Source organism: Hemibagrus wyckioides, linkage group LG11 (assembly GCF_019097595.1).
Source record: "Hemibagrus wyckioides isolate EC202008001 linkage group LG11, SWU_Hwy_1.0, whole genome shotgun sequence".
NCBI classification, from domain to species: domain Eukaryota; kingdom Metazoa; phylum Chordata; class Actinopteri; order Siluriformes; family Bagridae; genus Hemibagrus; species Hemibagrus wyckioides.
In genome coordinates this window covers 29,593,705-29,620,851 of record NC_080720.1, presented here as the reverse complement: position 1 = coordinate 29,620,851, position 27,147 = coordinate 29,593,705, and the positions used below count along the sequence as shown (strand labels likewise).

The window sequence follows — 27,147 nt, the reverse complement described above, 5'->3', positions numbered from 1 at the left end:
AGATAGATAGATAGATAGATAGAGAGATAGATAGATAGATAGATAGATAGATAGATAGATAGATAGATAGATAGATAGATAGATAGATAGATAGATAGATAGATAGACACAAATAAATAAATACATTTTGATGCCCCTACACTGCTCTGGGGAAGCCCCTGAAACTCTCCAAGTCCTCTGAACATCCCTGAAGAGCAGAATGCGTACTTGCGGATTTCCATTTTCACAGACGCTTTCACCCGAAAGGACTCACACAATCCGAGGGTTTTTGCTGAAGGGCCCTTCAGCAGTCGTGGTGATTGGGACAGAACCTTAAAGTGCTGCACTCCTGTTGTGCAAGCACAAATGAGCAGCAAACAGGAAAACCCAATTTCATCCTCAAAGGTCCCATTAGGCATTTCCTGAAACTGAACATAAACAAGCTTAATCTATAATTTAGTAGCTCTGCTCTCGCCTTTACTGCATGATTTTTTTTTTTTGGCATAAGGCACAGTGCTACTGACAAGTTTGTTGTTGTTGTTGTTGTAGTGTAAGATAGAGTTTAGTGTGTTCAGCAGAAACACATTCTTACACACACTCACTGGATCAGATCAGGTATTCAGCTGCTCTCTATTACTCTCTTTTTTTTTCTAGCACACACACACACACACACACACATATAGATTTTACTATAGCTGTGAGATCATTTCCAGTTAGGAAGTAATCGAGATAAGAACATTGCAGATATGATGTGCAACTTTTGACTACTTTTTGGACTGATTCCAAAACCTGCATAGAGTTACACTAAACCTACCGTCTAGTGTGTGTCTAAGAGCACTTTCACGCCTGTTAGTCTGTTCCATGAGCCCAAATCAGACAGAAGTTGATACTTTTGTTTTTCGTTCGATTTCATACTTTATATATTAAAATAAAGACATATGGTGACCAAGTGAGAAGGGGAGAGAGAGAGAGAGAGAGAGAGAGAGGGAGAGAGAGAGAGTAAGAGAGAGAAGGGTGAGAGAGAGAGAGAGAGAGAGAGAGAGAGAGAGAAGGGTGAGAGAAAGAGAGAGAGAGAGACAGAGAGAGAGAGAGAGAGAGAAGGGTGAGAGAGTAAGAGAGAGAAGGGTGAGAGAGAGAGAGAGAGAGAGAGAGAGAGAGAGAGAGAAGGGTGAGACAGAGAGAGAGCGAGTAATGATGAGTGATATTGAAAAAATAATTTAAGAACTACAATAAAATCATCGACTATAAGCGATAATATTGTTATCACTTTTACTTTGAAGGTGCTGAAAAATTCTTTAACTTCTACATTTTAAAATTCTAATTTCTAAAATTTTTTAAAATGGTTATAATTCACTATATTATAAAGAAAAACGGTAACCGAGTGTGACTCACAAATACTCACATGAGACCACAGAAACAGAGATAAATTAAATAAATTGATTAACACATAATAATTAAAATTAAATTAAATTAAATAAAAAATACTGAAAATAAATAAATAAATAAATAAATAAATTTAAAAAATAAGAATTATAATTATATTATTATATAATATAATAATTGCAATATTTAAAATATTTTCTGCATTGCATTCAGCTTTTATTTTATTTTTTTCCTTCCTTTCTTTCCTCGGCTCAAAAACCCAGACTGCATCACATCTCTCTGTCCTTTGGATTGGGGTTTGCATCTGTTTAGCAGCTCACACACATCCACACAAAATTAACATCTGGCATGTTTGATTTATTTCCTGCACCGAATCGATTCAAAGTCAAATTTCTTCCTCGCTGCAATCTAGAAGCCCAGACTACCTCGCTACCCTTGTGTGATTGCTGTGTTCTCAACTGACTAAACACACACACACAAACACACACACACTCTCTCTCTCTCTCTCTCTCTCTCTCTCTCTCTGGAGGAAGACACAGCAGGGACTTGAGCCAAATGATGCTCTTTTTAGAAATTATTTTTGGTCACACTTTATTTTAAGAGCACCTACTTCATATAGGAGAACGAAAGTCCAGTTTACCAAGCCCAGATGCCAGATGAATATATGATTTTAATTCCCTCAAACTAAAGTTTTAATCAAATTTCTATTCATAGCGCTCTAATGAAGCAGTGTGTGTGTGTAATTGTACCATCTACAATTTTGTCCTGCTACAAAAAGTGTCATGGATGAGCCAAAAAACAAGCGAATAATATACAGGGTATGGATTTCAAATGACTCATAATGATAAAGCTGTACAGAATCTTATCCGCTCTGAAAATACGCTGTTCATACATTTCTCCAGTGTTGTGTCATAAAATATTCATGGAATTCTTATAAATGTGTGTATACAGCCACTATGTAGGGCCACCTTCTAGTAACGTCAGGTTGCGAAGCTGTGAGATTCAAAGCTGTGAGGTTCTTTTCAATTCAATTCTATTCTATTCTATTTTATTATATATTACTGATTAAGTATTTCTGCATGGAACTCAAACCTCTACACAAATAATAAATGCTGCATTACAGTTACCTCGGCATACGAATGCCCTCCCTTATGAATTTTCGCCTTAAATATTGAAATTTTGCATCAGCATAAGAAGGATTTTCAGCATGCAAACGAACCGAACCCGAACGCTGGCTAAGCTGCGAATACGTCAAAATATGTTAGCGTCAGAGGAAAGCCAACCGAAGCAAGTTTACGATTTTTTTTTCAGTCAGCGAAAGCCCGCGATACCAACGTTGCCTTCAGCATGCGTTCCAAAGCTAGGTGATTTTTCGGGCGTTTATTTGTTGACAGATTGGTGGCATGGGCGGTCTGTTCTATTTTTAGCCCAAGCTTGGTGGCACGACTTCCTGTGACATGGGTCAAATCTTTGTAAGCAGCCATACCGTTTACATACGCTTCGTATTGGTAATATTTTTGGATGGCTGGAACGGATTATCTGCATTCACATTATTTTTTGGGGGATTTGTTCCACAATACACTTTTTCACCTGAAATTCATATGCTGAGGTTCCACTGTATCGTTATACTTCTATTCGATTGTGTTCTCTCTCTCTCTCTCTCTTTCACACCCACACACACCTCCCATTGTCAGGTTTGGATAAAGAGAGAAAGGAAGAGCAGCGTTCTCAGACTGTAAGGTGCTGAACACTCACACGTACCCTGTCTTCCAAACACACACCACAAACGAAGCCGCAGCATAGTGACTTTTCACACATCGCTCCGCTAGTACTGTGTTCGATAGAACTGAGCTGCACTGTTTCAAACTGTGCATGTGTGTGTGTGTGTGCTTGGCTAAGAGTCATATTCTCACACACCCCACTATTGACTTATAATTTACAAAAAGATTAAACCGAACAAGGGGAATAAAAAATCAATAAACACGCTATAGCATTCCCTACATCCATCCAACACACTGCTCAGTTCTCACTTTAGAAACACCTGGGACTGAGAGAGAGAGAGAGAGAGAGAGAGAGAATAATAGGCGTGAGAGAAAGGAAGAGATAAAATTCTGAGAATTTCTACGATTTAAAATTTTCTTTTGCAAATATTCCTCAAAGTCTTTATTGAAAGATTAACTTCAAAAAGAATGGTAAATTAAAAATAAAAATAAAAATGTATACATTAACATCCTCGTCAGTCATAAGATTTTAATTTCTTGATTTTTATTTATTTTTTTTAATTTTTTTTAGAAAATGTCAGAAAGTTTGTCAGAAAAAATTCACAGTTCCTAAAATGTTCTTAAATTGTAAATTCTTTTTTTCCCCTCCATCTCTTAAAGGCTTTAAGAGTCCAAAAAACATATAACATTTATTTATTTTTTTTTTTTAAAGAAATTGCTAAGAAAGTTGTTCTTTGAAGAGAGAGGTAATGATATTTTTTATATTATGAAATTGAAAAGAAAAATCTAAATATTCTACATTAAAACCATTTCTAATATCTGAATCAGTTTCTCAATTCTACATTTGTTAAAATTCTAATTTCTTACCATTCTAAAGATTAGAATTCCTAAAATCCCTTAAAAAGAAAATTAAATTTCTTAATATTTAAAATCGAGTTTGTAATTGTCTGCTTAAAAAAATGGAATATAATCATTCATTCATTTAATGTAAAGGTGAGTATAAATTTTTTTTTTTTTTTTTACAAATTAATTTCATTTCAATTCGTTAAAAGGTGTACAATGTTGTGTATAGGTGCCCACACATGGCATGTTCAGAGCGTGTAATGGGAGCTGTGTGTCTGCTCTCACACTGTGACACGAACTTGACACGTACTCGAGTGTGTGTTCGTGCATTAAATTATAGAACTTACAGCCGAGCACAAAGAGTGTAATTATCCACTGACCAACAATCTTTTCTCCACACCAGAAAACACTGATTAAAAAGGCTAATCTAAATGACTACAATTACGTTTGTCTCTCAGCACGCAACTCTGCCCTCTCTCTCTCCGTTTCTCACTCTCTCTCCCTCTTTTCCCTCTTCCGTCTTTCTCTCTCTACCATCTCTCTCTCTCTCCCTCCCCCTTTCTCTCTTTTCAGCCCTCTCTCTCTCTCTCTCCTCCCTCATGCTTTCTAATTGCCTTGGGCTGAATGATTAATTTGTGGCTATTGATTTCTCCCTTTCGGCTAAAACAATGAGAGTGACAGGAGAGAGAGAGAGTGAGAGAGAGAGAGAGAGAGAGAGGTGTTAACACACTGGCCTCTCTGTATAGTGCTACTTAATGTAATAAAATGAAATTGATACATACTTCAATCATTTCTTAGCTAGCTGGACTAAACCCCTCTGGTGTCTTTCTGAAATAACTAAACATCAATATAAATTTCATTACTGGTATCCCAGGCAGATTATTTGCGGCTAATAAATGTCTTAAAGAGGATTATTCGGGATTCTTATGGAACCACCACGATACACAGGATGTTTTGAGGTATGATGTGAGGCTGGGGCTGATTTCTTTTCAGCTCAGACAGTAGACTCATGTCAGTGAGGGTCATGCGTCATAAAGTTACATCAAGTAAACCATTCTCTAGATCTTCATTTGAGCGGTGAGTTTTCAGCCAGCTTTGTGGACACATCTGTACATGTCACAACATTCTGCAAATCCAGTGTTTACAAAGGCTAGCGTTAAAATAATAATTAATAAAGAATAATATCGTCATCTGCTCACTTTTATTTCTAAATTCTTTGTCTTTTACCACATGGTAAACATTTCAGAAAATTCATCTGAAGTCTTAAAACGGTTCTTTTTTTAGAACTAGCTAGCCGAAGCTCTAGCAATAGTTGTGTAAAATATACATTCGGAAACATGGCTAGTCAAAAATCGCTGAAAAACACAAACAATTCAGTTTGTTTCCATGGTTACAGTCAGCTCCTGGATTGCTTGATGATGTGTTAGGATTGTGTAATATTTCTCTGGGACACATTGTTTCCAAAACAAAGCCGAATTTATAAAGAGAAACATTTTGTTGCGTAGCTTTGTCGTTGGTTCGTTGTCCTATTGTGTGTTAAATCCTTGATTCCTTTGTCCATTTCTACTGTTGTGTCTGAGTATCTTTTAAAGTCTTACCAAGTTTTTGTCCTGGTAAGTCCTCTTGAACCCTTGTGACTTTCTGGTTTGGACCCTTAATTGTGTTCAAGTTGTTGATTATATTTTCCGTCCAACAAGACCAGGCTAGCTAGCTAGTCCTAGCTAGATGAATATTGGAAGACCCACATCTTTAAAAATGGCTGTTCTTACAAAATCTGATAAAAATAGCTACTATAACATCTTATGCTCACTTACACATTTTGATTTTTCAAGCTGAATTACAGCCAATGTGAATAAAGCCCTAAATGCTAGCACAGGCAAGAGTAAAATGCTACTAGGATATGGCACCATGCTAGTGCTGTCCAGCCAAACGCTCATATTGCTACGCTAGCAACCCAGCACTGGAAGTACACACTGGGATTGTTAATGGATTTACTCTCCCTGCCAAGGGTCTCGTTTTGATGATGTCAGCAGATTAATTATCAGTGATTAATCGGGTCAGTGAATGACTGTTGCCTGGGAGAGTGGGAGCTTTAATGACCCTCGGTAGGATCCTCTTAAGGGCTGAGTTACAGTGTACCGCAAACCACCTTCTGCACTCATTACCACCTTTTAGCTTTATGGCCTTTTTGTTTTGACCTGGATTTAAAGGACTAGGTGTTCAAATGAATAAAAAATAAGCTTGTCTTATAGAATCCCAGCACTGGCTAGACAAGACAAGTCACTTTCCAAGTGTATCTTGTGCCACATACGTATATGAGGCTAATATAGTTTAGCTGTGTGGGCATTCTAATTCATCAGATCATATACGTATAGTTAAAGTTGCAGATTATAAAATGACAGAATTTCAGCACAGATGACGGAAATAAGTCTAGCAATGCTAATTATTGCGAAATGAAAAATGCCTTGCTAGCTCATTTTGGAAATGAACATAGCAGCTGTTAAGTTCGTAAAAATAAAAAGCAAATGGTTGAACCAACAGTTTTTAAATACTACACATGAACACAATTAGATACTGGCTGAGCGGCTTAACAGCAAACAGGTTGGCATGTTCCAAAATTTGCACCATTTTAACTGCTAAATATTAAAGAAATTAAAAACCTTGCTAGCATAAAATCCAGACAATTTTAACAAATAATAACAAAACAACACTTTCTTTCACTTTGTACATGACAAACTTACTCGCTACAGATTTACCAATGGACATGTTAGCAAGAGGTTATTCACGTAATTCATAATTCCCGTTTACGTTTAGCATTTTACAAGTATATATCAAAACTTACACTTGGCTCCGCCCCTCAAAACACCCTGGATTATTCGGCAGTGTAATGAGAATTAAATTTTAACTAGTTGCATTCAAGCATTGTAAAGACTCAGGTCAGTAACCTTAATATTTTTATGAAACACATGGAATGGAATTGCAGATTTATGTATCTGATTATGAATGATAAAAAAACATAATTTTCTTTTCTTTGACTTTTTTTTTCCTGGATCTCTTGAGCTTGTGTGTATGTTTGTAACAGCAGGACCATGTCCACTCCTGGGTGTCTCTGTGTGAGTTCTCCCTGTGAGTGTGTGTCCTGTGGAGCTCAGTGCAAGAGCAAACGACCAGCAGGGGAGATATGACAATATTAAACAATTCTTAAATACACACAATTATTATATATATATATATATATATATACATATATATATATATATATATATATATATATATATATATATATATATATAAATATATATATATATATATATATATATATATATATATATAATAATTGTGTGTACACACATTACCACACTACCAGTCAAAAGTTTGGACACACCTTCTAATTCCATGGTCTTTCCTGATGTTTATTTCTTTCTACATTGTAAAACAATGCTGAAGGCGGCCGAAATACACAATAATCTGGTTTGAACAGTTGATATTGAGATATGTCTGCTACTGATGCTCTGTAAAGCCTTCATAATGGCTCTAATCTGAGGTGCTGTTAATTGGTGATTTCTGAGGCTGGTAACTCTAAATGAACTTCTCCTCTGCAGTAGAGGTAAGTTTTGGTCTTGCTTTACTGGGATGGTCTTCATGTGAGCCAGTTTCATCATGGTGCTTGATGGGTTTTGCAAATGCACTTGACAATACTGTTCTTGCGAGAACTATTCCAGAACATCTGACCTTCGTGTCTTAAAATAACAACTGACTGTTGTTGTTACATATGGATTACTTAAGTCCATGTGTGTTATTTCAGAGTTTTGAAATCTCCAGTATTGTTCTAGAATGTAGAAAATAAATCCCTAAACAAAAAACATTGAATTGAAGAAAACATTGAAGGTGTGTCCAAACTATTGACTGGTAGTGTATATACACACAATTATATATATATATATATATATATATATATATATATATATATATATATATATATATATATATATATATGTATATACAGGGGTTGGACAATGAAACTGAAACGCCTGATTTTAGACCACAATAATTCATTAGTATGGTGTAGGGCCTCCTTTTGCGGCCAATACAGCATCAATTCATCTTGGGAATGACAGATACAAGTCCTGCACAGTGGCCAGAGGGATTTTGAGCCATTCTTCTTGCAGAATAGTGGCCAGGTCACTATGTGATGCTGGTTGAGGAAAACGTTTCCTGACTCGCTCCTCCAAAACACCCCAAAGTGGCTCAATAATATTTAGATCTGGTGACTGTGCAGGCCATGGGAGATGTTCAACTTCACTTTCATGTTCATCAAACCACTCTGTCACCAGTCTTGCTGTGTGTATTGGTGCATTATCATCCTGATACACAGCACCGCCTTCAGGATACAATGTTTGAACCATTGGGTGCACATGGTCCTCCAGAATGGTTCGGTAGTCCTTGGCAGTGACGTGCCCATCTAGCACAAGTATTGGGCCTAGGGAATGCCATGATATTGCAGCCCAAACCATCACTGATCCACCCCCATGCTTCACTCTGGGCATGCAACAGTCTGGGTGGTACACTTCTTTGGGGCTTCTCCACACCATAACTCTCCCGGATGTGGGAAAGACAGTGAAGGTGGACTCATCAGAGAACAATACATGTGTCACATTGTCCACAGCCCAAGATTTTGACGTTTGGCATTGGCACAAGTGACCAAAGGTTTGGCTATAGCAGCCTGGCCATGTACATTGACCTTGTGGAGCTCCCAACGGACAGTTTTGGTGGAAACAGGAGAGTTGAGGTGCACATTTAATTCTGCAGTGAGTTGGGCAGCTGTGGTTTTATGTTTTTTGGATAAAATCCGGGTTAGCACCCAGACATCCCTTTCAGACAGCTTCCTCTTGCGTCCACAGTTACTCCTGTTGGATGTGGTTCGTCCTTCTTGGTGGTATGCTGACATTACCCTGGATACCATGGCTCTTGATACATCACAAAGACTTGCTGTCTTAGTCACAGATGCGCCAGCGAGACGTGCACCAACTATTTGTCCTCTTTTAAACTCTGATATGTCTCCCATAATGTTGTGTGCATTGCAATATTTTAAGCAAAACTGTGCTATTACTCTGCTAATTAAACCTTCACACTCTGCTCTTACTGGTGGAATGTGCAATCAATGAAGATTGGCCAACTTCTTCAGCAATTTGAGCAACAGTAGCTCGTCTGTTTTATCAGACCAAACAGGCCAGCCTTTGCTCCTCATGTGGATCTTGGCGGCCCATGACCCTGTCGCTGCTTCACCACTGTTCCTTCCTTGGACAACTTTTGATAGATACTGACCACTGCAGACCTTGAACACCCCATAAAAGCTGCAGTTTTGGAGATGCTCTGATCCAGTCGTCTAGCCATCACAATTTGGCCCTTGTCAAACTCGCTCAAATCCTTACACTTGTCCATTTTTCCTTCTACCACATCAACTTTGAGGACAAAATGTTCACTTGCTGCCTAATATATCCCACCCACTAACAGGTGCCATGATGAGGAGATCATCAGTCTTATTCATTTCACCTCTCAGTGCTCATAATATTATATATATATATATATATATATATACTGTATATATCAAGCGATGTCTTGAGATGAAAATGTACACATTACCAAACACATGGACACACACCCGGCTCCTTTGTCCCAATGGTCAAATGATTAATCATAGCTGTAGGCAAAGGCCAGCATGCCCTTAGGCTGGGCTCTTAACCTCAAAGCTACCCTGAGGGGAAATGCCCCTGCAGCGTTAATGTATGCTGCTGCTTTCGGAGGAAAAAAAAAAATTGTTCATCCAGCTAAATGAAAATGTGAACATCAGACAAACCCAACGCTCTCTGTAGCTCTGCCTGACTCAATTATAAAATAGAGACGTAAAAGATCAGAATGGGAATCAGGATTAGGAGCAGAAACTGAGTCATTCGTAAAAATAAATAAATAAATAAATAAATAAATAAATAAATAAAATGCTGATCCATTAAGCTGTATGAATAAATGTATTTGCGCATCATGGATTTAAATAGAAATAGCATAAAGATGGACAGATTCAGAACCCGTCTCTATATTTACCCTTGCGGATGAACACGTTCACGTTCACACTGAAATGATTTATTCGTAATAATCCTCAATATTACTCGAATATGCTTCCGGTTTAAAGGTCTTATTCTTTAAAGTTCTTTAGAGTGATAATTTCCCTGTCACATGAAATCATTTCTTGTAAAAACCATGTCAATAAATTCATGTTGTGTAAGCAGAGACAGATATCACACTCTGTTCTTTCTTTTGCCCCCTCTCTCTCTCTCTCTCTCTCTCTCTCTCTCTCTCTCAACACGCTGTACTGAAAAGATTAGCTGTGTAATTTGGGCTGCGCTCTGCATGGGAACCCAGATGCTACCTGCCCTTTAGCAATGACAAGAAGCACTATGTGCTAACACACAGCACGCTAACATGCAGCACGCTAAAATCTTCCAAACAAAAGCAGTGCGCTGAACAGCAGCACAAAAAAAATATATGTATAGTAGTATATAAAAAAAAGAAGAAAAATCATTCGATAGCATGCTGCTAGTTTACCAAAGGACTCATTTGAATGATTTGGAGTAGCATAGTTTTGTGTTATTCAATGAAATGACCATTTCTGAATTAGCATTTTGGAGCTTATGGTAACGACACAGCTGTTAGCTTGGTGACAATAACTGGAATAAAAAAGCACTTGAATTTTCTTTCAAAGATTTCAGAGAAACTTGAACTTAGTAAGCAATACAATGCTGAATCACAACTCCCAAAGAAGAAAGAGAAAGAAAACAAAATTAGCAAGTACTGGACAAAATGGCAGCAAGCCATCTGCTAGCATCGATGTATTCTTATCTTAGCTTTCGCTAGTATCATCACTTCTGCTTTATATATATACATATATATATATACATATATAAATATATATATATATATATATATATATATATATATATATATATATATATATAAGACCAGGGCTGTTAAGGTGAATGTAAGAAGACATTTATTTATTTATGTATTTAGTATTTTTTTTGCTATATTTTGTTATTTGTTATATTTTTGTACCCTTAAATTCGGGTATTTTAGTGTTTTTTTGTTATATTCCTTGTTATTTTATCTATTACCTGTGCTTGTGGATACTACTATCTATCTATCTATCTATCTATCTATCTATCTATCTATCTATCTATCTAGGTGAAGAAAACAATACGATTCAGTTTATACAGTGTGAGAGGATGACCAGAATGGATCTTTTAGCACGTAGCTTATATCTTTTCACTAAGTCACAATTATAGCATCCTGATTAAGTCAGTCATAATTATTATTACATTACAAGTAGCTGAGGTAATGGTGATTACCTAATCATGACAGATGCTAAGGATATGACCTGTGACTAATTCTATAATACATTATTTACTGTTGTAAATGTTTTTTTGTTTATGTGTCCAATGTTAATAAGAAGCTGTTTAGCTGCGTTCTTACACTTACTAATACTATTATATGACTGTGTACAGAATTAACATATATTAAAAAGCATCAATTTGATCATTATGACAACCCTGGTTATTCTCTAGCGTCTGTGATTTCGTGTGAAACTCCACGTTTCTATCTGCAGGAGAAACCCGTGTCCGAGCTGCTTGTGCTGTTCCATTCGAGTGTCCAGTAATTATCTGAGTTATCGATCAGTGTGGTCGATGCTAGCCACCTCCTGCACATCGATGGTCACCGAGTGCTCTGCTATTAGTCCTACGACCATACAAGAGCACCGAATCTGACCTCTCGACCTTAAAGTGACCCTCCCCTACCACCACCACAGACACACACACCTACCCTGCCCCTTCCTCTTGCACAACCCATTTCCTGTGAAGCACAGGACACTCGAAAGGTGAGATGAAGGAGGTTGGGGGTCGTTTAATCCTCTTGGCGTGTGACTCTCTCTTTCTCTCTCTCTTTTGTGTTTCAGAGAGATGAGTTGGAGGAGTCCCAGTGGGGGAACCCAGCTACTGTATGGATGTGTGTTGCATAACTGTGTTACATAATGTACTGCTGCCCATGCATGAGTGTGTGTATGTAAGATCCTCCTACGGGGAGAGAGACTGATGTAGCGTGTGTGTGATTGTGTGTGTGTGTGTGTGTGTGTGGATAAGATCCTCCTACAGGCAGAGAGTGTTGTAGGGTGAGTGTGTGTGCAAATATGTGTGTGTGTGTGTGTGTGCAAGATCCTCCTACAGGGATTGAGTGATGTAGTGTGAGTGTTTAGCAGATCTTTCTGAGTCAACCTCTTTTGAGCGATATCGGGGGCAGGGAGAACACACACACACACGCACACACACATACTCACAAGTGCTCAATTATGCAAAGAACTGTGCACTAAGTCACCATGTACGAAACACATCATTCTTTGCTAAAAGAATCACTCGCTAGCAAAACATGAGGACGTAAGTCAAATACTCCCAAGCATTAATACGCATACACACACACACACACACACACACACTGTCCCTGCTGCTTGGCTCTTGATGCCTCGCAGATCAGGGCGAGAGATGTCAGCACCTTTCAGCAGGCGTGAAGTGGCCTCGGCAGAGCCGGCAACGTCTCTCTCTCTCTCTCTCTCTCTCACTCTGTGTCCTCTCTTTATCTCACTTGCTTGCTCATTCTTTTCCCCAAGCCTCCACTGCCTCTATACTTCCTCCCTTTTGTTTTTTTTTTACACACCTACCATGTTGGTTGTAGGTGTGCAGGTAGCTTCTATTTTTCATGTATGAATTGTCCTTTATTCCCTCATCTGGGTCAGTTTTTGACCGAAGCACCTCTGGATATTTTTTAAAAATAAACAAATAAATATATAAATAAAAGACGCAATGACAACGAGGTGTTTCATATTGCTAGCAACACTACCTACACGGTTCGTTCCCCTGGGGAATAAAACAGCCATTGACCTTAAATAGATACAAACGAATAACTTGGTTGTGTAAGATATTTCTATAACGCATCATCTTTATCACATCCTACAGGTTTGTTTACACAGCCTGTGAAATGCATTAAAAGGAAAAAAAATCAATTAATTAAAAATAAAATCTTTGAGGACATTTTACAAAAAAAGGAGAAAATAATTAAATAATAATAATAATCATAATACAATCAATTTCTACAATTTAAATACTGTTTAATATACTATACAATTATAAAAATTAATAAATTAATAATAATAAACAAATTACAATTTTAAAGTCTTTCATTTTAGCACCAATTCAGCTTCTGTCATATCTTAGAAAACCATATTGCGACATAATTTAAGAAAATATTGAGATCATTATAATGCCACATATACACTGTATATCAATTTCTCTTATTCTTCATCTAGATTGTATAAATTCCTTTAAATCTTCACCCACATAAATTCACACTCTGGCCTTTTACGAAGCTTTTACAAACGTGAATGTTCTAACATGTATATAACATATATTAGTGTTAAAACATACCATGAATGAAAGCAGCGCTGGGTGGAATTCTGGATTCTGATTGGTCAGAAGGTGTAAATGACCTGCATTGTCATTTATCTTAAAAAAAAAAAAAACTTGTTCAGGTATATAGTAATCCCTCAATCACATGGATTTAAAACATGGATATCAAGTTCTGTCTGAAAAGGAATGAGTCTCCAGTGTTCTGCAGTTCAGCTGGAACTTTAAAACAAAAGCTTGTTTCATGGAGGTTCCATTAAACCATTAAACATAGCAATAACTTTTTAAAAAGAGTGTCAATTTTTAATAAACAATCCCCGTCATTGATTATTTTCCTGTTACAGCATGCTACGTTGCACAGTATGTTGTATTCCTTATTTTATTGCGGTGACCGAGACGTGCAAAACAAAATAACAAATCCAAAAACACAAGGACAATTCAGACAAACCGGAAAATGTAGGTATAGTTTGCAAATGTAATTCTTAACGCTGATTGGACGAGACATCTGTCACTCAAAACCATTTTTTTCCGATAGTGCAACTTTAAATCTTTTAAAGAAAATAACAAACATATATATTTATATTTATAAGAAAATGTTACTCTGAGGAAGGACGTTCATATGGCGTGATTTGGGATAAACTGATAGTGTATCATGGTGTAAAGATTAGTTTGCGATGTCTAAAAACACACCTGAAGAGCGCAGGAATGTTTCGAAGACCAAACTATTCCAGATTAAAGGATGTAAGGAGCGTTATAAGAGCAGAGGTGTGTTCATACACACACCAATCCACTTTCTACTGCTGCAGCCTGCGGGACCTGCTGTATATCCTGAGTGACAGATGTCTTGTCCAATCAGAGGGAAGAATTCCATTCGCAAAATATACCTAACTTTTCCGGTTTGGAAAAATCCAGGAATTTTCAAGGCTGGAAACTTTCCATGGGAATTAACAGAATTATATGGGGATTAATGGGAATAAAGTGGGAATTTGCAAAATTGCAGGTTAGCCTATGACAAGGAACTTAAATGTAGTTGAAAAAAATTATCTTGCAGCATAATCTTAGTTAAAACAACTAGATTTAATGCAATTTCAGTTTGATTTCTACCTCAATTCAATTCTTCAATCACATGCACACAGCAGTACAGGGCTACTGAGGCCACACCTCCACATGCACTGGGCATTCCTCCATAACATGCACCAATCATTTCTTGAATCCTGCACACAAAATCAATTTAAAAAAAAAAATAACCATCTTGGTAGTCATGTAAATTAAATAAATATTACATTAATTTATATTTAGAACTTTCTTGTGGCCCTGTGATGGACTGGCGACCTGTCCAGGGTGTACCCCTGCCTTTCGCCCTATGTGCGCTGGGATAGGCTCCAGCAGACCCCCGTGACCCTAGGAATCCTAGGAACAAGCGGGTATAGACAATGAATGAATGAATGAACTTTCTTGTGCTGTGTGTAAGCTATTGTGCAACAGAATTTTACCACTGTAAAAACCAATACGCTGACTGAGCAAACATTTAGGTGAGATAATTAAAAAAAACACTGTCTAAAAAAGACCATTCCACACACACACAATTTTCCAGGCACTTATCTCAACAGTTCTGTATTTAAACCCGAAGATTACAATATTGAATGGGATTTTTTTTGTGGGGGGGGCTTAGAAAGGGTGGGGGATGCTTTTGTTTTACATGAGGAAATATTTGGGTTTTGTTTTTTACATTCAACATTTATGCTTTTGTGTTGTTCAGTGAAAGAATTCATTAAAGTTCTACTTACAATTAAAACAAAGTCAAAAATCTCATTTCTGCCTTAGTTTGCTTGCATGTCAGCATATGACCAAAACAAAACATTTATATTTGTTTTCTATACACAGTTCCCAAATTTCTAAATAATTTAAATAAATTCCCATAAATTCCTGTTAAGTTTCCAACTTGGAATATTTCCAAAATTCCGCCAGATGAAGTTCCCATGGAAATTTTCCTAGAAATTTCCCGGCACCCTCTGCAACCCTATTTAAGCGTAAGTATAACCATGCAGCCATTATACAGTGCATACTCCACATAATTATTACATTTTCTTATTTCTAAAATATATCTGTGCATGTGAGGATGCTGCAAGGTTCTCAAATCATGACCTTCACCTTCCTCAACCTTTTCACCACCTCCGAATCTATCCCAGAGATTGAGAAGTTCCTCATTCTACAGTCCTCATCTCTGGACTGCAAATGTTTCTACATTCTCAGGACTGAAAAGTAAAATTGTCACATCATTTCAGTCCAAAAGGAGCAACTAGATGATGTCATGCAATGTGCTGCTGTGGAGAGACTGGAACACACACACGCCTTCATCCAAGTGGGAAAAAAAAAGGATTTTTATATATTTGAGTTATTTTCATTCCTCATTACAGACAGACAGCATCAGTGCCATGATGTGGTGTGTGTGTGTGTGTGTGTGCCAGTGTGTGATTGATCGATGTCCTATCCCAGTGGAGCGTGCGAGTCGGAGGTGTTGGTCATGCTGATGTAAACATAAGCTTTGATTGAGGTTCTGCAACAGCCGTTTGACAGACTGCCCTCTAAGTGCATAAAAACATACAAACACACACACGCACACATACACACACAACACACACACACAAATCAATATTGATTTCATTGCCTCTCGCAGTCTCTCTTGGTGGGATAAAGATAGATTGTAACATATGCTAAAAATAAAGACAAAGAACAGCAAGATTGCTGTACGCGGCAGAGTCTCAAATTGAGCTTTGTTTTCAATCTCTAGCACATTCACAACTGTGGACACACACGCACACACACACACATACACACACTGCCGTGTATGCACTCTGACTTTGTGTTGATAAATTATACCTCACACTGCATTTTACTTAACCACGGCTATTTTATCCAATTAGCAGGTCAAAAGGGCAACAGCTACAAAGTCTTTATCAGTGCGCAGCATTTAGATTAAAAGCAAGGCATGGAGATCGACCTGAGAGGTGTGTTTATTTTCTGCTTGTAAAGGGACACGGACAAAAGAGATTCCGAAAAGGCATACAAAATGTTGTGAATATGCAGCTTGCAGAACAAAGAAATACCGCATTTGTAAACATGATGGTACAACGTTCACTCATCCTTGGTAACTGCCTGGTCAGGGTGGCAGAGGTAAATCAGGATACTAGTTTATGGTATATATATAGTGGAACCTCGGCATACGAATGAATAATAATTCATTCTGGAGATGAAACTAGGGTGAAAATTTGTATTGCAGTACATATTTTCCCATAAGAAATAATCCGTAAAAATATGACCAATACGAAGCTTATGGAAACTGTACGGCTGCTTACAAAGAACTGTCCCAAGACAAGCATACCATGTCAAGGGTCCTCACAGGAAGTCGTGCCAACAAGCATGGGCTAAAAATAGAACAGACCACCCATGCCACCAATCTGTCAACAAAACAACGCCCGAAAAATCACCTAGCTTTTGAAGGCATGCCGAAGGCAACGCTGGTACCGTGGGTTGACTCTTTCTAAACAGCTTTCACTGACTGAAAAAAATTATTTCCATTGGCTTCGTTTGGTTTTCCACTGACGCAAACAAGTTTTGGACGTACGCACAACTTAGCCGGTTCGTTTGTATGCCGAAAATGCTTCAAATATCGGTGCAAATTTAAATTCTTAAAGTGAAAATTTGCAAAGGAAAGCATTTGTATGCCAAGGTTCCGCTCTATTTTCGGAAACACTATCAGGCAAATCTTCATGGGTAAATATTCAAGTACAGGTATAAACAAATCTCTGCTTTCTACAAATTTCTACCTGTTTTTTTCCAGTGTTTTTCAGCATTTTAATGGACATCCTGGCTCATAGGGCTTATTAAAAAATTCTGTTTAAGTAGCTTTAATGCTGAATACAAACACAGATATTCGTCCCTTAACATACAAACACACAATCTCCAAAAGACAAACTAAAACAATCTGTATACAATTTACAGTATTTTATGTCTGGGCTCGTGCCTAGGCCATTTATCCATGCTGGTCTTTAGCTGAATGTCCTGGACAAAGTGCTATCTCAAATTTCTGTACACACTGTACTCTCACTGTACACACTATCTATTAGGCATCGGTGCTCAACCTTGTCTTTGTCACCCCGTGTGGAATCTAAAGTTAGAATCACTACAGATCACAAAGTTGATGCACTTTTTCTTGCATCGTATATCTATACTCTAGACATCACATGGGCTATTTATATATTTAGGCTGTATGCTATCATTTTTGTCTGCTGCAATGTGTCTAAACATCGTTTTGAAAAACTGAACCTTGGGCTATGTGAACAAGCATGTTTATAGTAATCTTGCGCTTCTTATAATAATCAAACCACTGCAAGCAAGCCGAGAAATGAATGCTCCGCATCCCATGTAGTTTACACAAACATATCCCATGCCTGGTGTACAGGTGTTTGCTCGACTAAGCCAATGAATTTAACTTTTCCTTGCAGGCAAATCAGAGTGCCGATCTACTGAAGGTAAGATAAAACAGCAGAGATTTTGATAAGTTGAAGAATGACACACAAGCCCAGCCTTCTCATTAGACCTGGTGTGAGAGTGCTTGCTATTGTTGTCTCTTACACAAATGCACTGTTAAATGATGTAAAATGGAACCCATGTGCTCTATCCCTCTTTGAAACATCAGGAATACTAAAAATAAGGGGCTCAGGTAGCAAGAAATTAGACTTTAATATGAGCTCTGCGGTAACAGAAAGGTTGAGAAACCCAGCTGTTAGATGTAACCCTGATGTTCTTGTGTACATCTGACGGCAGGATCACAGTAACATCTGGGATTGTGTTATAACATCACAACAGAGATGCTCAGATTCAGTGACACTGGAAAAATACACTATATTGGTAGCCTGATTTACTACATTCTTGTTTCCAAGCTATAAACAGCTGAAAGTAACAGCCCATCTGTACACTTTATCACTGCTAAAAACATGCCTGGCCAGCTCATACATCTGCTCTGATTGATCGAGCCAAATGGTGGCACCAGCTGTGGGATTGCAACACTACTACACTCTCAGACCCAATTTGTCCACCACGCCCAAGTCCACCACGATGCCAGCAATAGCACTATTATACCTCACAGCTTATTTTGCCCACCATACTTAAATCCACCATGACAGCCATACTACAACTATGATTTGTGGCCTATTTTGTCCTTCTACTGCAATGCAAGCTATACCACAACTACTCCTTGTGGCTCAGTTTGACCACTAAGCCTAACGTGACAGCAATGGCAGCTATTCCTCAACTTCTCCTTTTGGCCCAATTTGTCCACCATGCAGAAAACCATTGTGGCACCCAGCTGTACCAAAAGGCCTATGTGCCCTCATCATCATGTACCCATCCAGACACCAGAATTCAAGCAGGTACACCAGGTCTGTCTCTGCCCAGGTCCACACCCATCTCTACCATCTGGCCCACCAGCTGCACCACCATTACCTTGAGACCATATTCCTTGAGACCAACCTTCACCTCCTGTCACAAAGCTTCACCATGATTCCCATCACCTGCAGCAAGGGCATCACTATAGCCTCCCACCTCAATTATGAGACCCTGGTATACCATAACTATTTCTACTCTTTGACCACCCATGTCTACCTCATTTACCATTCCCTCTTCCTCATTCACCAGTCCCATTCCCACTTTCACCAGGTCCATGATTACTACCATTTCAGGCTTGTCTTCAACATCAAATCCAGTGGCAACAGCTTGTTCTACTGCCTCATGAGACCACCTCAAGCAGCAGACATTTCTCCTCTAGAAGCTAATACTACTCAGCATCCACTTCACCCACAAGGTACATTTTCATCGTGCTTTGTTTCCTCCACTTTGCCCACTTATGCAGTCCCATCTCATCCTATGCCATCCACCATGAAACAATAAGTCTTCCTACACTATTCTCAACACTACTACTCCTGAGGTTAACCATCCAGCAGACAGAACTTCACTCTCTCTCCTTTAGCTGCACCACTAGTCCCACTTCATTCATCAGGTTCACCTCCACCATGAGGCCTATCTCTTTCAACAGGCCTTCTCCGTCTGGCTGCTGCCCTCGTAATGCCCTCTCTCTGTAGAGAGAGGGTGAGCTCCATGCCCTGGCCAGGTGCACACCAGCAGGATGCTAATCACCTCCATTCATCTCCATCAATGCCACAGCCGCAGACTTCCCTGTAGCTGTCAGGGCAGAGCGGGGCATGATGGAAGGACGCCTTAGGCAAAGACAGCAAGACAAGGGACAAAGCGGAGGAGAGCAAATGAAGTTGTGCCATCTGTGTGCTTTAGCATGGCTAAATTTTTTTTCGCTTTGCTGGATCTCTTAAACTCTTAAAGTGCATTTGCAGACAGCCAGCAGCCGGTAAATAATAGATTGTCTTTGTGTGCTTTTGTTTGCTCCATGGAATGCGTCGGTACAAGAGTGGGGATCTGACGGCATGTAAAACAGAAAGAAAACTGCTGAAGTGCTATGTTCTCAAAGACTGTTAAACAAAGCTTTTCTCAGCAAGACACAACCACTGCAAAAGTACTACAGCGTATCTACATACATGTCATTACTTAAGCAGAGAATTTCTGTCTCTTAAAGACATCCTTTATTCAACACAGCTCGAATACAATGACTGAGTGAGTGAGAATACACTACATCCTGGAAAAAGAAAGGCACTGTGAAGAAACAGAAATATAATCAACAACAACGATTCTGACATAAACTTTAGAGTCAATACAGAGATGGAAGGCCACTTTTGAAAAACAGTCTGCCGTTTACATTCTAACATTCAAAAGGCATTGTTAGCATGGATTCTGTAGAAAATACTCCTTAGTTCAATGTAGCTAAATCTAAAGAGGCAGCATTTGTTTAGTCATACATAGAAGAGAAAAGGTTTCAGACGCTATTATCAACGCTAGAGGCAGGGAGTTTCATGAAAGTTCGAAAAATATAATAAAGAGAACTGTTACTGAAGAATATGAATATCACTTGACCTCTTTACAGCTAAAGTGATAAGAAGAAACACAAGTATTGTAGATCTTTCTTGTTGATAAGATGACATGGAAGTAGCTTGCTTACACAGCTAAGGTAATAAACAAAAGATTTGTAAGTCATTCTTATGGTAGCATTTAGCAATAGCTAAAACAGCTACAATAATATACAGATTGCAAGTCATTCCCATTTTGATCTCATGGTTATATTTAGCTAGGTAAAACAGCTAAGATAAAGGACTGAAAAATGTTTGTAGGCATTCCCAAAGCTAAATTTAGCTAGCCAACACAGATATGATTATACAAAGCACCAAATCTCACAGTTATATTTAGCTAGCTAAAACTGCTAAGATAATATGCTTTAAAAGCCTAAAAGCCAGAATGTGTTTTATTTTTTAACTAGTTTTATTTTTCTGCAAAGCTAGCTAGTGTTAGATAAACACAGCACATTGTGTACAGTTGTCTCTAATACAAAGGTTCTATTTCTGCTCCAGTGTTTCTGAATGAAATAAACATAGATCATTATTAATCATTCTTGTACTCTGTGATAAAATAGCTTTCTTTTATGTTATGAAAAGAAAGATAACTGTACATGCATGGATTACGTTCACATGAATAGCTATTAACTTATATATTTATAACACGCACAAATATATACATATACACACCTACTAGTGTCTAGACAGGCACACATAGACACAGTGTGACCTGACAACTATACAGACTAATGCACAAACCACACACACACACACACACACACAGCAAAATCTATGAATCAATACAGCTCACATCCACGTGTTGTGCCCTGCTATGAGGCTGATGTAAAAGCGAGGATGGGGCTATCGCTGTACAATTCACACAAAACCTCTCATCCCCAACTGCTTCCGACAGCCACCACAGGCTCTTTGGTAGGCCTTGAATATATTCAACACACACACACATTAAAAACAGCAGGCTCCAATCTCACATCATTTACATGATGTTTATTAAAAGACCAGAATATTTCGTTAGATTGAAGCTTGGCCCTGTGATGCTAACTGGCATCTCACTACAGCCTCTGAATCTCATCCCAGTACTGACTGTGCACCAGTCAGTGTCCAAGGTCAGCTAGTTCAACTATTTCTTTGATAGAACTCGTCTTAGAAACCTAATGGCTAATGGCTGCATTTCAAACTGTGAGCCCAATATCATGGACAAAATAATAATCCAGAAAAAATGTAGGACAAGGACAGTAAGGCACTTTCACACCTTTTAAGTCCAAATTAGAGCAAAAGTAATTCATTTTGAGTCATTGGGTATTTAGTTTGGCTTTCCACACAGCACATTATCAACCAAATTAACTGCTAAACCAAGAGGGTTGGGACAGGTCATAACACCAGACCGGTTCCAAGCAAGCTCTAGTTCAATTGCAGTGAGAATGCGGTTCGACACTTACTTAACTCAGCTGCATGAGGTGAACCAAACATGTACCTTAGGTTGTGGGTGCCAAAGGACAGAGCTGTTGTGTAGCAGAAATAGCAAAAAATCTAGCAATTCATTGAGTACAAGCTGAGTTTTCTCCACGCTTCAGTGACTTTGCTGATTCTACATGGAGTTGGTAAATGTATGTTTATCGTTTTCTCACTTTTCTGTGGGATACATATTCGGACATACACACTCCTCATGCTGATGTTTTTTCTTTATGGTTTATTTAATTGCGCGTAGTGTGAAGTAATCCAATCCAGATCATCGAGTAATGATGGTAGCTTAGTGGTTAATGTGCTGGACTACTGATCAGAAGATTGTGAGTTTGTATCCCAGGTCCACTGCCCTTAACCCTCAACTGCTCAGCTGTAAAAAATGAGATAAAATGTAAGTCGCTCTGGATAAGGGCGTCTGCTAAATGCCAGCAATGTAAATGTAAATCCAGTCAACAAACCAAACCTATCAATTTCACTCTGAATGAGTTTCTGCTTAATGGATTAATCGGTGTGAAAGCACCCTAAGACTATCAAATAGCAACCCAGCATAAGTTCGTCCATCCCATCCCATCCCTCCACACACACACACAAACATGCCCAACCCCAAGGCAAACAGGTCAGAGTTAGACGATACGTCTGGTTGTCACAGACGGTCAATCAACCAGCGACAAAATAGGCTTTTCCACACGCAAACACTCTCTCTACTCATCCCACACTAACACTAGGCTGCCTGGATTTCGGATCGATTAATAAATGACGCTCGGGAAAGAAAGCAACGCAGAAAGACGATCATGAGAAAATGATTTGAAGGAAGATTTTGAAAACTATATAGTTATGTAGCGTTGTTTATACTCATTTCTGGACTACGATTGGCCTTTTCTCCTTCTAGAGTTAATAGACTCAAGGGAATCATGTCTAGCCAGAGTTGAGCCTGGACGACAGTTAATGGGTAGCGTATTAACCAGCCTCAGAGTCCCTGGTGGAATCCTGAGCTCGGTTTACTGTCTGTGTGGAATTTTATGTGTTTTTCCCATGTCCCAGTTAATCAATGAATCTGGTTTTATAATTGCTTGGAGAATGGATACGAAATCTAAACTTCTATATGTGACACACCTAGACAGTCTAATAGTATTCACATTAAACATCAACAGAATAATTTCCAACTGCCATCTAAATGTTTGAGGCACAGTGTCCTCAATAATAATAATAATAATAATAATAATAATAATAATAATAATAATTTTAAATAATGCACAGTTAATATATGAAATCGCACAAAAGAGACAGACTTCTAATCCAATCATTCGAGGCAAGGAGTGCTCTCTGGATGTCCTCTCTCCCATGTCAATCACAGTGACTAGCTTATCATGGACATCTGTGAGCTCATGTATGCAGAAGAGGGTAGGAAGCACTTTCGTTCAGGTTGTTATACACTACAGCATGAGAAGCAGTACAAAACGTTGTGGTTAGCTGGCTTCATCTGGTTGACCAGTGGTTGGGAATTGACCAAGACTAAATCAGAGAGAGATTCAAGGGGAGAATCTCCACAAAATATATATGAAACCTACACTTCATTTAACTGTTAACTCAATGCAACTCTGTGTTCAAGCAACAAAGCAGCTTTTGCAGGAGTCGTGTCCCAAGTGACATACTATACACTAAGCATTTTGACTGCTGAGTGCATGAAGTGTCCAACTTTTTTTCAGTTGCGCATAATAAGCGCATCATTCAGGTACTTGAAGTGCACTTCTTCCTTTTGGAATTTTCAATGGGAACACAGTACAAAATGGCGTAGAATAGTGCAGTACAATAGTATGTGATTTGGGACACAACCATAGTTACTTTCACCATCCCAAAACAAAAAATGAGGTATTTTTATTTTCACTTATGTTATAGCAGCTATAGTCAGTCTCTTAATAGCTTCATTTTGTTTTTGTCTCTCTGGAAGTAAAAAGTGAGACGAATTATGCAACTCGTCAACTTGTCATGTTACTGAGAACTCACAAAGCCCTACTGCTTGAAGAGTTTCCTTTGACGTAAAGCTTAGAGACACAGCTCTCTCTTAGCCCTGACTGTGACAAAGCCCTGACACTGGAGGCTCCTTCCAAAAATAAACGCTGACATGTTTCTCACGAATCCATTTACATGAAGCCTTATGAGTCCCTGTTACTATAGAAACACTAACAAGTGCATTTAATAGAAACCTGGAACCAGTGTCAGAGATACTGATATAAAAAATTAATCAACAACATGATAATCAGACCAATAAAGCATTCTGTTGCACTGCATCAGTGTGTCTAGCGATACTGATCGTTATAAGGCTCAGATTGGAAAGCAGCCCATAAGAGCACATGTGAAACTTTGTTTTAATGATGCGATACTCAGCACAGCAAACGTTTAGCAAGTTAACCACAGGTCAGGCGTTATTGATTTGAGTCCAGCCATAACTTAGCGCAGGACAGGCCATTACCAATGGAAATGATATCGAGCAGAGACGATACGAGGCAGTCACTGACTGCAAACTGCTGACTCAGACGGAGCTCTGGGAATCTCTGCTAAAATGCACAGCTAAAATTCGGTAAGGCATTATGGGTATTTGAGTCGAATGAGGAAATGAAAGGTTTGGGGTAGAATCCACCTGAAATTATTCTTTATTATGATGAATTAATATCTTTCTCCACTAAGATAACCTTTATGCTGGCACCTGATGAATGCGCTTCAAGTATATCATGGGATTCATCATGCATAAATACACTCAAGGCCATAAGCACCTTCTCGCTTTTTCATCTCTTGCTATTCAGCTCTCATTAGACCGCATGAATGCTGGATTTGAGTCTTTCACCGTTAATTCGAACTCTTTAAAAAGTTCTATTCAGCACTATTAACGCTTTTTCTTTCAGTTGAAGGAGAGGTGATAGTCATTTACTACAGGTGTGGAACTGGACCAGGTGCCCAGCTGACATCTGAACAGCTGGTAACATTTCGTTCCTGCTTATCCCCTTTTTTTCTCCCTTCCTCCCTCCCTCCCTCCCTCCCTACCAACCTCCCTCCTTCCCTTCCTCCCACCCTTCCTCCCCTCTCTCTTGCTGTGTGTGCGCGAGGCATCAGATGGTCTGACAGCCGAGCTCGGCCTGTGTCACTCGCTCTCGATGATATGAGGAGCATCGCGCCTGTCGTTCCCCTGATTGAATCTGATGTCAGACATCCTTAATTGAGCCCCCAGAACAGAGAAAACAGGCTGTTCCACGGAGAAAATTAAACAGTAATCTGCATACAAATCGGGGCAGCTGAGCCAGGCCTGAGGGGAAGCCATGTTACATGGCTTTTAAACTAGGCAGATGTGGGATCTACAACCGCTATGTTACAGGATTCTTACCATTACATATGCAACCTATGCATTTATAGAAATGCAAACATCAGCTTAGTGTTCTGAAGCCACCATGGAATTTCAGCCAATTATGGTAAGTGCCTTAGTGAACATCAGGCCCAAAATCAAACATAATTGCTAGTCAAAGCTTGTCCCACACACACACACACACACACACAGGTTATGTATCATACTGGACCTTTGACATCTGAAAGTGATGCCATATCAGACCGCAGACTATGGAGTTTGAAGTCCTACCTTCTAAACAGCAGGTCCTCCACAGTCCGGAGTGTGTCATCACCTCTTCGTTTTTCTTACTGGTCTCGTTTTCATTGTTAGTCTTTATTTTGCACACTCCTCGAGAATAGAGCCAGTAGTCCGTGCCGACCGCGATGGTCATGAGACTGAAGGCGGCGAAGGCGCCCACCGTGGTCAGCAACATCTGAACCCCGCGGTCAAAGAGACCCATGTTGCCGCATTCTATGAAAGGGGAACCCCCTTTCCTCTTGACGTATAGGAAATAAATATTTGTAAATTTACAGGACCACACCAAGGCAGAAAATGGGGCACCTTAGCAAAGGTGGAATTAGGGTACGTGGGGGAAGAGCGTTGTGGAAAAACAAATACACACTGGTGATGAGTTTGACGATGGCCGAGATGAATTCAACCAAAGAAGGAAGACAACGGTGTGGTGACTCTCTGGCCTGCGTGCCTACTTTACCAGCACTGTGACGGCCAACTTCATCAGTGGAAGATGTCAAGACGTATACAAAACATAACACTATTTGGTAAATTGATGATTACTATGGAAAAGGAAATCTGCAGCAACAATTCTACTATTAAAAAAAAAAAAACAGTCAGTGCTTAAGGAAGATCCAATGCATCCGATCCTTTCCAATCTGGACACGTGTATCCCAGCTTACACTCGCCTCTGTTCAGGTGACGGTTGGCATTACAGTCCATTCCAGTCTGACTGTGGGAATGGGAATGACGGATTTGAGGTTTAAGGGGAACAGATGAGACCACTTATAACCTCAGACTGGTGATTGGTGGTGCGACCCAAATGCTTAAGCTATTTCGATCCTTATGAGTGATGCCTATCATTTGTTCCAGGCAATGGAAAGAAAGCACTCGTCTTTCTCTGTCTTTCTGTTCACTCTAAACATCTATTCATCTAAACATAAGGAAAGATAGAGAGAGAGAGAGAGAGAGAGAGAGAGATGGAGAGATGGAGAAATGAAACCGCTAAAACACACAAACACCAAGCTGAAATTAAAGGGGAAAAAAGAAGAAAAGAAAAAAAAGGTCCTTGGATGAATTTATAAGAAATACATGGAAACAAATCAGACTGGTGTTACGTTTAGAAGCAAATATCAAGGAGCCATGATGAGCCCAGCAAAATGAACAAGTAAAGCAGCTTGGGAAATGAAGGACCGGTGTTAATTGAGCTTTTTCCTAAAATTTTGGTCCCCAGTTTCCATAAGTGGCGTTTAATCCGTCGAGCATTGACGTGTGAAGCGGTCTTGAGGAAGAGGAGAAGAAGGAAAACAGGGGGACGAATTCCGAGCCTTGGAGGCGAGCATCAGGCGCCCTGGAGCCGCCGGGCCGAAGAGCACGAGCCGCCGCCGCCGCGCGCCGCTCCGCCCCGCTTCACCGAATTCGAATCCGTTACAGCGCAACCGTGACCGTCGAACGCGCGCGACTCCCGCGCCATGTACGAAAATAACACCGAAATATAATAACAACGGCGAAATGAATCATGCAAAAATATATATATTAATAAATAAATTATAAATAAATAAATAAATAAATAAATAGCAGCCACAACGAACAACGTCCAAAAAAAAAAATCC

General features: G+C 39.1%; 1 protein-coding gene across 1 annotated transcript in view; it reads right to left on the bottom strand.

Annotated features, from left to right (window-relative positions):
• Positions 1-25,863, bottom strand: part of cacng2a (calcium channel, voltage-dependent, gamma subunit 2a) — a 57,518-nt gene extending 31,655 nt beyond the window's left edge. Inside the window, exon 1 of the mRNA XM_058402070.1 lies at positions 25,553-25,863. Coding sequence (XP_058258053.1) covers positions 25,553-25,763 — 211 coding nt within the window. The 5' untranslated portion in view covers positions 25,764-25,863. The remainder of the gene's footprint in view (positions 1-25,552) is intronic.
• Between the last annotated feature and the right edge of the window lie 1,284 nt (positions 25,864-27,147).